This window comes from Schistocerca americana, chromosome 3, assembly GCF_021461395.2.
Source record: "Schistocerca americana isolate TAMUIC-IGC-003095 chromosome 3, iqSchAmer2.1, whole genome shotgun sequence".
In the NCBI taxonomy this organism is placed as follows: domain Eukaryota; kingdom Metazoa; phylum Arthropoda; class Insecta; order Orthoptera; family Acrididae; genus Schistocerca; species Schistocerca americana.
This window is the reverse complement of record NC_060121.1, coordinates 576,949,975-576,964,106: the sequence shown is the minus strand read 5'-3', so window position 1 is coordinate 576,964,106 and position 14,132 is coordinate 576,949,975. Positions and strand designations below refer to the sequence as shown.

Below are 14,132 nucleotides of genomic sequence, written 5' to 3'. Positions count from 1 at the left end.
TGTGCAGGACAAGCATACTGTAGTTGCACCACTTTGTTTGCAGGTGAACATGATTTTCAAGAAAACATGCTACTCTTTCCTGACGGTGATAATCAGCATTATGTTTGATCAAAGACATGTCCCACCTCTGTAACTCCCAACTCAATGAACACAAATGTAAATGGCAAATATATTTTATGTGTCTAAATACCTCCTCACAAGAAAAGTATTTAAAAAGACATTTGACAGACTGTGAATCCAAGGAACTGGTAAATGTTGTATGCACACACAAGAAAAAAAGCTTTTTAAATTCAATTATGCTCACTTCCAGGAACGATATCCATTTGTTGTATACACAGGCTTCGAATGCCTCCTTGCCTCTATCACCTGCTGTGAAAGAAACCCTTTAGTGTCAGACACCACCTTCATGCAAAAACATGTACCATACGTGGCAGTGTACCAAATTGCACATTCTTATGATTCATGTCTTAACCGCTAAAAATGTGATGTCGGGGATAAGTGTGAGATTTGACAGCTCCCTGAGTTGGAAAAACTCTCATGAGATGGTGACAGGGTTTACCATACCAACATCCCCATGACCAACCCGGAGGAGGATAAAAAATTATACAATGATGCAGTTAGCTGTCATATTTGTAGGCTGTCGTTAGACAGAAAATCTGAAATTCCCTGTAGAGATCATAGTCATCTTACAGGGAAGTTCTGTGGTGAAACTCAGAACACATGGAATTTGAAGTATCAGTTACCGAGGCACATACCCGTATTCTTCCATTATTTAAGTGAGTATGACACTCATTTTCTCGGTAACCAATTGATTAATTTCGGTGGCGAGGAAGATCAGGTAAGTATCCCGCCATAGAGTGGAGAATAAATTTCATTCTCCGAACTAATGAGGCAAAAAATTATGCTCTGCTTCCTTGAAACCCTATGTTTTATGCAGGCGCCACTTCATAAACTCGTTGAAACTCTGGAGGATATGCGTATCACCCAGTTTGCATACCCTGATGAGGAAAAGTTTCAGATTTTGACTAGGAAAGAAGTTATGAGTATCTGGATAGTAAGGCGAAACTCGACGAAATCAGGCTACCCGACATACCTGCATTTGCCAGTACTCTCACAGGCGATGCCACATCTACTGCAGATTACGAGCATGCCTTGAATGTCTGCCGGGAATTAAACATTCCCAATTTGGACGAATACACAAGACTATACACAGACACTGACGTCTGCTTACCTGCAGATGTTTTTGAAAAGTTTCGGAGTGTATGCATGACCACGTAGTCTCTGGAACCCGTCTTTTGTTACACAGCACCTGGATTGTCCTGAGACGCAATGCTCAAGAAAACGAGGTACAGCATCTAAATTTTGACTGATGCTGATATAATTCTTTTTTTCTTTGAGCACGGGATCCATGGAGGACTTTGCCAATGTGTCTATAGACACGCCAAGTCAAATAATTCACATTTGGGTGTGAAGTTCACTGCATCCGTTGATTCAAGTAATATTCCGTATTTGGATGTAAATAGGTTATACAAGCACGCCATGATGCGGCCACTGCCGTTGGTGAGTTTCAATGGGTGCCCGAAAATAAATTAGAGATATTAGGTGGAAAAATATGAATCAGGTGGCTGATTCTGATGAGGGTATGTGGTGGATGCAGACCTTCTATACCCTGCTGTTATGCATGAAATGACAGGGCACTTGCCATTATGTCCAGAGCAACAAGTTCGGTGAGGAAGCACTGTCTCTAAACAGGTGACCACTGTTGGACACAAGTAGAAATTATCACAATCTCCAGCAGTGTCTCAGCTTAGGGAGGAAGCTATGCAGAAACACCCAGGCTATCTCGTTCAATTGAAACGTCCCCTTTGAACAATTATACATGACTGTGCTTAAACTGACACACAATATTTTTTAGCGCAACGCAGTCTGACTTTCAATAATCCCTACAAGAGAATGGCCCTGACTAAATTAACCTATACGTTTCACAAGTCACTTACCTCACAAAAATCTTCTTTACTCGAACTATTGCAATACAGCGAGCGCCAATACTGCCAGCTAAATACAAGATTCTAACTACTGAAGTCACTAACTACTGATAGGCATAGTTAGCAAATGAAAGATTTTGATAAAGAACATACAATGTATTTACCTTAATATTGTTCAAAAGTCATTATATATATATATATATATATATATATATATATATATATATATATATATATATCAGTTCATGACATCCGGTCTTACAAATTTACTGACTCTGTCCTGATCATCCGCTTTCAAAACTCCGCCATCTCTCTCCCCACATCCACCACTGCTGGCGGCTCACCTCCAACTGCGCAACGCTACGCGCTGTTAACAGCCAACTGCCCAACACTACAATAGCCAACAACAATGCAAACCAGCCACAGATTGCACACAGCACAGCCAGTGATTTTCATACAGAGCGCTACGAGGCGTTACCAATAAAAAAACCTAAACAGCCTACTTACACAATCGTCCCGTTAGTTGAAGGATCCATTTACAGAAGATGTTCGAAGTGATGACTATTGGTATCAATACAGTGCTGCAATCTTCTTATCATGGATTGAGTAGTATTCCTTATCACATGGGCACTTATCGAAACACATGTTCAGACAAGTCTCTCTCGCATATCGTCAGGTGTAGTTGGAATGTCTTTATAAACAATATCTTTTGCAAATTCCCACAAGAAAAAATCCATAGGCGTCAAGTCTGGGAAACGAGCTGGCCACTCAACACATCTCCTCCGCGTCCAGTCCAATGATTTGTGAATTGTCTCTGCAACTCATTTCTAGCCGTCAGCGAAAAATGTGCCGGGCACCCACAGCGTTGATACCACATTCTGTTCCTTGTTTCTAAAGGTATTTCTTCCAATAACATAACCTAATGTTTTTGCAGAAATGTGATGTACTTCCTACCATTAAGATTTACTTCCATGACATAGGGGTCTATAATTCTGTCCTCCAGAATCCCTCACCATACACTGACCGAGCACAGTTTTTGGTGTGCAACTTGCTGCAGCCAGCATGGATATTCAGTTGCACAATAATGCATGTTATGCAAATTAACAAATCCATGGTTCGTGAATGTAGGCTTGTCAGTAAATAAAATCAAATTAATAGATGTGTCATCCCTCTGAATCTGAAGTTGAGCCCATTAGCAGAATACAATGCGATGCATACAATCCGTACAAGTTAATTCTTTGTGGAGACTGATATGGTAAGGGTGACGTTTACTGCGATGCCGAACACGAACAACACTAATCTGGCTCATGCCAGATTCCCTTGAGATTTGACGTGAACTAACACAAGTACCTCTAACCACAGTGGCAAGAGTACCAATTTCCGTTTCCTCGTTAGTAACTTTCCTTTGCAGGATATGTTTCCAATGCGTTAATCATCCAGTTGTTCTCAATTTATCATACGCATATTTAAATGTACGGCGTGTAGTGTGAGTACATCGAGGATATCTTTCAGCTTATAAGTCTCTGAATTTCGTTGGCATTCTCTGTAAATGAGAAGCATATCAACTTGTTCCTCGAAGGTATACACCATTCACATTTGTTTGATTCGACGATACTAGTCTTACCGTTCCTATTAGTGTTGTGTTACAAAACCATCGAATGGTGTTTACATGTCAATGGCATGTTAGATGGATATTAGACAAATATTTACTATTTGCACAATATACGAGAGAGAATTGTCAGAGAATGTGCTTCGATAAGTGCTGAAGTGATAAGGAATACCACTCAGTCCGTATTAAGGACATTGTGGCAGTGCACTGATACCACTCGTCATCACTTCGAACATCTTCTGTAAATGGACGTTCATGCCACCTTTTTGATCTTCATAGACCTTCAAAGACCTCACTGTTACACATCATTGGATTCGTCTCGATAGTCGCTATCAGAAAACAAGGACCAAACTATAGCATTTTATTTAAAAAAACAAAGTTGACCGTGATATATCTGACGTGACCCCACCTAGCAACAAGAAACCAACGTCATATTATGGTCCCAGGTGTCCCATGCAACATTTGTCCCAAAAACTTCCCAACTACTATCATAATTTCAGTTATTCTAGGTGGGAGTAGTTAGTGACTCAGCCTGTATATTCTGACCCCACTGCAGCAGTAAACTGTGTATAGAATTCTGAATTCAAGTAGGCTCTGGTGTTAGTTAAATTATAGTTGTCAAATACGGTAAATTCATTTGATAAATTCCTCCTGCTGTAGGCCAGAAATGCGAGTATGATGTACTTTGGTGTTTCCAGCTGTACGGAGGTTTTAATAGTCCATGTTTGTCTGCTCATTGTCTGTAGCACCAGAGACTCAAAATCTCCCATGAGCGGAAAGTTAATGGCAGATATGTACAAGTATTCAGAACTTTTAAATGCTTCAAATGCTCTCGTGTGCCACAGTGATGTGTGGCATTTTCCATATAATTTAATTTATAATGACCTGATTCTCCTCTTGAGCTCCTTGAATGCATAAGTTGTTATCCGTTGCACAGCATAGCAGAATAATCTCTTATTTATCATTGATATTAATTCGCTGCAAGTCCTCAAAGTACCCCATAAGAAATTTTAGAGCTATGCATGCCGTAAGTTTGCGGTACTCTTCTGCTGTTTAGCCCAAAGGCTCGTCTATGGACAACCCTGCAATTTCTAAACCGTTCAGATCCGAGTGTGAAGATGAGACGTATGTTTTAACGGTTGATGCTATGCCAACATTACGTGTACGATCAATCTCTACCCCATTAAGTTCATATCGTATTTGCTGGAACAGGAATGCCGGAGCATTATGTGTAAGCTTGGATCCCACTGTATTACTACCATCATTTTTTCTTCAGTGATACATGAAACTCCTGCTGGATGACGATCCTAATTTCATCGTTCTTGTTAAATATCGCTGAAGAATAAAGTTTATGCAAGAAGTATTCCTGACGTATTATTCGCTCATCATAATCCACTGGTCGAGGTATACTGAGGGACGACGTCATTGCGAGGTCTCAGGCCTACTGATTTAAGAAACTTTTCGTTCGAACGTGTTATCACCTTGCGCTTCCTCTGAGAAGTGCTGTGCCGTGCGCTGTGTGCGCTGGTTTTATATCTTACACCCATCCGGTCTTAGATGTAGTCGTACAATGATTTCCTCACAACGAAAGTCAAAAAGTTGGTTTTTCTTGCCCACAATACGCAGCTCCAGATAACTAATGCTGGAACTGTCACTGGAAGGTATATAGCGTTGGTAGGAGTCTCAACATCATATGCCCCGTTTCAACTGACGGGAAGAAACCATAAATTGAATGAATCAATCTATCATTGAGATATGACTTCATTGCTAAGTTGCCCTCAACACCGATTTTACTGACAGAGAGAATATCCACTGTCTGATCCGGTTTGTAAAATTTACTGGGATCCGTCTTCAAAACCTGTTCCTTTTTTAAACCCAGAAGTGGGCCTATTGGGGCTCAGATTTAAGAGTACTAATATTCGCACACAGCTAAATCTCTTTTTCAGACTGTTTTAGGTCTTCGTTCAAATCGCCAATATCTTATGCACCAGGTTCAATTTCTTCAGTTTCGTTTTTACAGTTCATTTCCAGATGTTGTTTACTGTTAGCGTCTGTGATATTTGGGATGGTGTTTTATGTGTCCACTCCAAACAGCGTGATCAATCTCCAGTGCTTAAATCAGTTGGTCAGAAGGAATCCGTACGTAATACAGAAGATCGTTCTTTTAAAGTCAGAGTGAACGAATTACATGGAAACATCAGCTGTTGAATAGACGCTTAATACCCGTCCTTACATATCATTCGTAAACGTCAGGAGGAACATGGTGCACAGATGACCACACAGGAGTGTATTAAAGTCTTGGTAGCATCTAAAGAAATATAACACATGTCTTTTGCCTATGAAGCATCGTTGTAATAATTCTGTGTGTTGCAGATCGCCGAATGAGTAAAATAGTAGACGTTATTTGTATTTCTTTTTTCAGTATATGAATTCCAGATACTCCCGTTTCATCCAGATTCAAAATTCCGCATTCATGATATCCATATAGTCTTCTATAATGTATTCTGTGTAAACACACCTCGGAATGGCCGAATGTTGAATTTCTTCTTAACAAACTGAAGCAGATCTGTATTTCTAAGCGCGTGTCTGGTAAAACTGCTAGGGAGCTTTTCTCTTTTGTTTATCAGGAGACCTAGTCCTCTCTTGTATGGTTTAAGTATAGCCCTTTTGCGATGGCTGCTGCCTCCATCATGTGGTCATGTGTTGGTGCCTCGTGCCGTTGCTTCTGCGAGACTACCCTGGCAATAGCCGCAGCATTCCGTGCCACTGTACCCACTGCTGAGAGACCGGTTAGAGAAGGAATGAGCAAGGGGATAATTCCAACCGACGTCTTGGCTGTTGGTAGAACTATGGGTGGTTTAATCGATCTTTTTTTTTCTCGCTCCTTTCTGCTTCTGGGTGCTTTTAGGTGCCTACAACGTTGTGAGAATACGGATTTTTATGCACCCTTTGGTTGTCATCTCCTTCCTTACTGCCCTAGCTGCAGCGCTCATAACTTGGCTGAGTTTCTTCACACCCAGTCCAAGCTTAACTTTACCACGCATACTTTTTTCAACTGCAAATGCTGCTGTGCGTTAACCTATACCAATACCCCTTCTCACAAGTATTGCCTTAGCTTTTTCAACTAAAATTCGATCGGCAGTGTAATGATCTTTATTTACTGTGTATGCGATGTCGTGTTCCATACACGCTTCGTCGACCATAGTTACCCATTACCACCTCGCGCCAATCGTTTTTCGGGTTTTATTCCAAGTCCACAGCAGTTATATACAGGAATGTGTAATTCTACTAGTAGTTTGTACTACCTCTTCTTCAATTGCGTATTTTGCTACTCAGGCGGTTATGGTCTGCGTACCCGGTTGTGTAGCAAATCGCCATCGTCGACCCAGCTGTTTTTTGATGCGGGAAAACCAGGCCATTTAAGTAACGCCCTATTACCTCGATGCCGTATGATCCTCCCTACACAGCAGGTATCTGGTTCCGAGCTCTTTTGTACGCTGCTGTGTAACAGCACCCTGCAATTTCAGTACTACTGCTGTGCTTTAAGAGGAAGGTTTTGGGATTCTTTCTCTGTATAACTGAAACTGTGAATATCTCGGTTGACCAGTTTGGCATGTTTGTTTTGAAATACGTAGTAAATCTCCTACATTAAATTGCTGTTTGTGTGGATCTAGGATTTTAATATGATTGTATACTGTATCTAGAAGCCTATTATCACGAAGATCGATTGGTCTAATTTTTGTTGTGGGATGTTTGGTTCGATTATACTATACAGTTATTTCCGAAGAGATATCGGTCCATTTGTGTGAGCCATGAAGACTGAATTGCATCTACATTTTGGATTTCACTGTTCTGTTCAGGCGTTCCACGATACTCGCCTTCAAAATGGTTCAAATGGCTCTGAGCACTATGGGACTTAACATCTATGGTCATCAGTCCCCTAGAACTTAGAACTACTTAAAAGTAACTAACCTAAGGACATCACACAACACCCAGTCATCACGAGGCAGAGAAAATCCCTGACCCCGCCGGGAGCCGAACCCGGGAACCCGGGCGCAGGAAGCGAGAACGCTACCGCACGACCACGAGCTGCGGACTCGCCTTCGGGTGGGCGAATGTCGAGTAGTGATGTATTTCATACCGCTCTATGAGTCTTGAAATATCTATCGTAAAACTAACCACTGCGATCTGTTTGAAGGCTGTCTGGGCTTTGATTCGTCCCCGTCTGCAGCAGACGCTCAATCACATGCGTTACATCCTTCCCTGCTTTCGCTTTCACGGGTAATATCCAGGGAAATTTAGAATGAGAATTAATGACCATTAAAATATATTTGAATCCGTTTTCACACGTGAATAATTCCTCATGTCGACGAGATTCTCCTACCACAGGTTTTCGGGATTATGTATTGCATGCTGGTTTGTGCAGTTCTCCAACTTCAGTCTCCATACTTATGCGACGATACCTGTCTCTCTAAGCTCAGAAATTATTTAAACAACTTCATTCAAATGAGCTGTATTACCAGTGATAGCTGATGTCATGAGCAGTCATAGCCAGTCTATTAACTCATTGGGGTCATCGTAATATATAGACTATAGGAGTCAATTGCTCATTCTTTTACGCTGAATGTCAATACCATAACCACTGCTATTTTTTCCATCATTCAATATAGGTTTTGTAATGGATTTGTATTTGACGTTGCTTCAGCTTTTTGCATTCTTATACAGATGAGTCAAATGCAGTAGTTCACGATAAACTTCTAGATCTGTAGGCGAATAATTTACAGTTTTTGTAGGTCTTATCTAAAGAAGGTTAAGTAGACTGGGTATTTTTTGAAACTGTCGATCACCGATCTGTATTGTCTTTTCATTTAAAGTTATAGTTAGGCTGTGTGCCCAATATCTACGCTTTCTCACCACCGACACCGAATGTTTGACTATCCTAGCGTCGCTTGACGGCAATGGAATCAGCAATACCGTCTTCGTCGTCGTTGTGGAATTACGCTGAGAGTTTATCGAGAGATTGAGTAACTCGTTTGAAGGTATCTCGCACTGTCTGCTCCTACTTCACATGCTCTGACCTCAGCAACTGTAACTTCTCTCGAACGACCTTGAGTGCCTCGATGACATTATGCTTCGTCGACGTCGCGTTGTACACTAATCGGATTTCTGCGCTGCTTGAGGTTTTATATATCCGCTTTTCTTCTTCTTATATGACTCCCCCTCCTCGAAAAACAGCTATTTTCCCTTCATTTGAGTAACCTACTTTCTTTTTAATTGAGTTAACCCGTTCATACAACGTCCCCTTCTCAATAACAGGTATTTCCCCCTTAAGTTAATTCGTTTACTTTCTTCTCAATTGCATTAACCCGATCATTCAATGTATTGTTCAGTCTCAGAAGAGTGTAACAATACGTCTCTAGTTCCTGGCGTTCGCCTCCAACTATGCGTTCGAGAGTTTTAACTTAAGCGTCCATGTGTAAGCGAGTGTTTTGTCTATGCACACCCATCGCATCATACTAAGCTTCCAGCATGCATGCAAATTTATACATGGTGATGCCTACACTGATTTACTCACCTCTTTCCATGGCTATGTGTATAAGAACTCCTGGAAGCTCCGCCTGTACCTGCAGTCATTCAGTTTTCTTCTTTTATCAATAAAGTGAAACCCATACTTCGAGTGATTCCAGCAATCTGCACACGACTTTACAAAACCATTGAACGACTTATCGGTTCCTACATGAGCCTGGTTAATGCGTTTTAAAATCACATTGCCCTGTTTGCATTACCACTCACCAGCTGTTTTGCATTTCTGGGATATGTCTGACTCAGATAAATACGTCGACAGCCCGATACAGAAATATCGTCGAATTTGAGCTTTATTTTCCGCAGCAACATCGCCAAACATGAACAGTTTGTTTGGCTTTACTGTTTCTGTGGAGGGATATCACTGCTATCATCGAATGTCGTGTATGTCACACCATCAACATACTGCAATATCTCCGGTAATAGGTGGGCTGAAACAACACTTTTGAAAATACACATACATGCTCAAAGCAGACTCCATCCGCATGTGATAGCAGCGACATGAAAACATTTCTCTTGCTTCTGTTGGATGGATCTACAATTATTGCATTATGTGTTTGGGAAGGAGTACGCCATTCTTCTTCCGGTCTTCTTGCACACCTTCACAGCTACAGCCGCTTACAACAAAGTCTTCACGCTTCACCCTCCCTGCCACGATACATACTACGTCAGGTACAGGCGATCAGTGGGTTTTTACATAAAATAATGAACACTACGCCCCGCCATAATACTGATACCTCAGGTACTTGTGTGTAATGGTTTTTTTTCAGAGAATTTAGTTAAATGACATTATTATCTGTTGTTGCATGTTTGCAGTGGCAGTAGATTTAGTACTTTCAGTATATTGCGAGGTAAGAAATAAAAACCCGTACATAGTTATATACATTTTTATTCAATAATCATAGACCGAATGCACTACAACAACAGATTCATTCCTGATCTTGTTACCAGTACAGAATATAGAAAATGAAGCTTTCTTGCGAGCACAAAGTTCAGCACTCATTGTTCTCAAACTTATTGGCAGCACATTAGTTTTCGTTGGCACCATACTGACCCACTGTCCGAAGTCGTCTACATGCATACTGTTCAGACTTAGATACTCTGCAATGTCTCTACACACATTTTTAACACAGGGCAGCCATCTGTTCAATCTTTCCAACAGGATGGATAGCACCATATGTAGACCGAACAGGTTAGTAAAGGTGGAGCACTGTAGATGAATGGATATGTCACCCAATTTCGTACAGAGTGCAGAGTCATTGTACACTGTTGCGATGGATAAAGTTAGAGCAGCACAGTAAATGTCCGGAGGAGGACAGCTCAGTTGACACCCAGCGATCAACTTCTGCTTGATGAACCCATCCAACCTTCATAAAACGCAGTTTAACACTTTCAGCTGCATTCTCCATCTCTATCAGAATATGCGAGCCTATGTTTGTGGTTGTCTCTATACCAGTATGTAAACGCTTACAACCACTAGCAATTAAATTACACACAAAAGTGAACATCAGTGATGCACAGGGCTTAATTGGTATCTTCTCTTCCACTGCATCATTACTTTGCCCATGCAGTATCAATGGAATATTCTGCTATGGTGCGTATAATGGCGTCCAGAACCGACCTATGTCATGCTGTTTAGGACCCCCAGTGCACTTCAGCGAGTCTGGGGTTAGCTGGGTGTCTTCAACCGACAGCAACAGCAGATTGTCATGTTCTATAAAGCTGACCAGGTGCGCGACAGGATCAGAGGGTACTGCTGCTGCTGCTGCTGTGAGTGTCAACTGGCTGGGACACGTCGCTGTTTCAGACCCTGACAGGCTGGAAGATGTCGCATCCACTGATGAGCAAAGAATAAAAATGTCACAAGCGATGATAGCAGCACAAAGACTTCATCTTCCTCACACAGACATTAATCAAGAGGTACATAAGCTTCCGCGGTTTCGATCTGTTTTGCTGCTGTTGTGGCTGGGGAGCACAGGACGATCTTGGCTGTAGCTCCATGCTGATTACTACTGAGGCTGCAGAGCTGCAGGGCCGCCTCGTATCCCAAATGTGGTCAGTTGCTGCGTTCCTATTGGTTATTGCCAATTTCAAGGGCCTCTGGCAGCATAATTGCGAACTGGATCAGTCGCTTGGTCCTCTGGATCAGAGGCAGACGTCTCTTGTGAGGTGGAAAACTGACTGTGAATTTGAAAACTGACAGGCAGTTAAAACAGCAGCATCGGTCTGTCCAACTTGCAGAATGCATCCTGATACCATTCCGTTTTATAACCATTATCTGCTGAAGAGTAATTCTCTTCTTTTCCATGCACTCATCCAGTGTAACTCCCTTCCACTCTGCATGTAGCAGGTTATGGGCGCAGTCCTCGGCTGTTTGCTTACGGGCAACATATCTGTTAAAGTCCTCCCAGTCAGACACCAACAACTCCCCAATAGAACACATTCCGCACAGCAACGAGGATGGGCTGCTGGAGGAGGAACTGGATAGGTATGAGCAGTTGGAGCTATTCAATGGTATATATCATGTATACAAATATGCATCCACTGAAGCGAATTAGCATCAACTGCCCACCTCTTGCATTTTGGAAGAATGAAAGCTTCATGTGGAATATCTCGGGAGTTTGCGCATGTATATAATCATTCATAGGTTGCAACATGCATCTTGGCTCCATCCCTCTGCACTGTCAGAATATGCTGAACTGAATACTTCTTCCATCCCCTAGTAGACAGTCCACCTTCAAATGCGTATGTGTAGTACAGCTACTGAAAGCTGCTCTATCCCTCACATTCATGTCACTGCTCTAACACATTGCAATGCTTCCACAACAGCAGCACAGCATAGACCGAACCTCTGCTGCCAATTCTGGTTACGTGAGCGGAGGAAAAAAATTCCCACCGAAACTTCAATTTCCAGACAATTCCCAGTTGTTGGGGGAGGCGGGGGAAGGAGGTGACAGGACGTCACCACAGCCCTGGCACAAAGAAATCCCCACCAAAATTCTAAATTCCCGCCACTAGGATAGGTGGGGAAGGGGGAGGGATAGGGGTGGGTGGAAAGGGGGCGGGCGCCCACGTACCAGCTAAGGGAAACACACGACGTCATCGGGGTTGGGAGTGGGGGTGAGGGGTCAATTAATTAATCCATTTAATTAATTGGCATATCAATTTGATATCAAAATTGGGGTGGGACCCCCCTACCTACAACTCACTTCCATTATTTCTTTCGCTAACTGCACCTGGTGATGGGCATTTGTTAGCCCGAATCCGGTCGTGAATTACAACGTAAAAAGCCCTACAGCTGAAGTGGTGATTTTCATGTCTATTTGGCATTGTAATTCAAATACGGTATAACGCTGAATATATTTTATTGCACCAGTAAGTCGCCATGTTTGCTAGACAGCTCCTTCAGCGATCGAGTAGCAGCAGTTGTGAGAGTGATCCAATGACGTCACGACTGTTGACTGCCGAATTGTTACAGAGACAGCTTTTCCGTTGCTTTGCCTGACTACAAAATTTAACCACCAACTTTCACAGCCAGCCGCTACGACGGGAAGTTCAAGCGAAATAGTAAATTTCGTGATATCCACTGCAAAATGATGGTAAAGAGCATTTGTGGTTAACTACCATCTACTCGGCCCCATACTTGTAAATCCTAATATCGCATTCTTGAATTCTTGTTGAAATCCTACTCTCTAGCCGGGGATGAAATGACGGGAGGACTAAACACATCCAAGCCCTCTTATCTCTAGGGCAATATTGTCACCATCCTCTTATTCAGCCGCCTCCGAACGCGATAGGTTGTTATGTACTATGAAATTTACCGAAAATATAAATCGGACCTAGGACGCAGCGTCTCAAGAAATCCTGTCTAGAGTGGTAGGCAGAGGGCCGAAGCCGACTTACCTTGGTACTTCCACAGGCAGCCGCCCACTGCAGACATGTCCAGTCGTCATTCCGCGGACTTCGCAGGTTTGAGGCGGCCATTACTTCCACAATCTGCAAGAGAAACAGCTATACTGGAAAAAGAGATCCGGCTGAACTTCTCGTATGCCAAAATAACCATAATACTCGCAACTGTGACAGACTAGTCGTGACACCCCGAAGCTCTTGAGTAAGTCACTTGATTGAGATTTTCAATTTCTTTAACTCTTTCAGACCTGAATTTTTCTGGAGGAAGAAAATTTTTCTTACATGCTGTAATTGCCTTAGGTGATTTTTTAATGATTTTAGATGCAAGATTTATACAAAAATATGTAATGGTTCTCAAAATATGCTTGCACACTTGGCTTCTTTTTATGGACTAAAAATAACTTATTTTGAAATATTCATTGTTTTAATAAATAAGCTGTTCATTCATTATCATGCACTACAGCAATAATAATAATATTCATTCATACAGTGAAATATAGCTAACCAACCACTCCTATATATTCTGCCGTTTAAAATCTGCTGTGTGCTGCTACACTGACTAGTTGATATTTTTCTACTGAAGCCCAACAGTTGGCAGCACTTGTACATGATGAAAATACTGAACATTCAGAAATGTTCACACGGGGTTTCCACTGGGGAGAAATGTTTCTGTTCCTACAAAGCGAAAGGAAAATTTAATGTAAATAATTGTAGTCAGTTGGTCTGAAAGGGTGAAAGGTATGTCACAAAAAAGTTAAAATAACGTAATGTTATTTTACAGTATTCTGTGTGAAAATACTAACACCTTTGTTGATATTTTGTGGTAGTACGGGTAAATGTTACGGGATGAGAAATGGAAGTCTGAATACATCACGTATATCGGGTTTTATAATGGTACCACGTCAGAGCCATCTGTTGGGGCTGGTCGGTAACAACAACCAAGTACTGAGAACTTCATAAACTTCCAAGCTGAAAAGAAAGGAACTATTTGGGACAAAGCCGTGGAACCTAGGCTTTTTTCTCAGAAGACTGAAGCCAATAGACAT

At 41.9% G+C, this 14,132-nt stretch overlaps 1 protein-coding gene across 1 annotated transcript in view; it reads right to left on the bottom strand.

The window, feature by feature from the left end:
• LOC124606237 (ankyrin repeat and death domain-containing protein 1A-like) overlaps positions 1 to 13,117 on the bottom strand; it is a 95,155-nt gene extending 82,038 nt beyond the window's left edge. The window contains exons 1-2 of the mRNA XM_047138212.1: positions 13,081 to 13,117; positions 10,905 to 11,014 (exon numbers count right to left, since the gene is read on the bottom strand). Of these exons, the coding sequence (XP_046994168.1) occupies positions 10,905 to 11,014; positions 13,081 to 13,117 (147 nt within the window). The remainder of the gene's footprint in view (positions 1 to 10,904; positions 11,015 to 13,080) is intronic.
• Between the last annotated feature and the right edge of the window lie 1,015 nt (positions 13,118 to 14,132).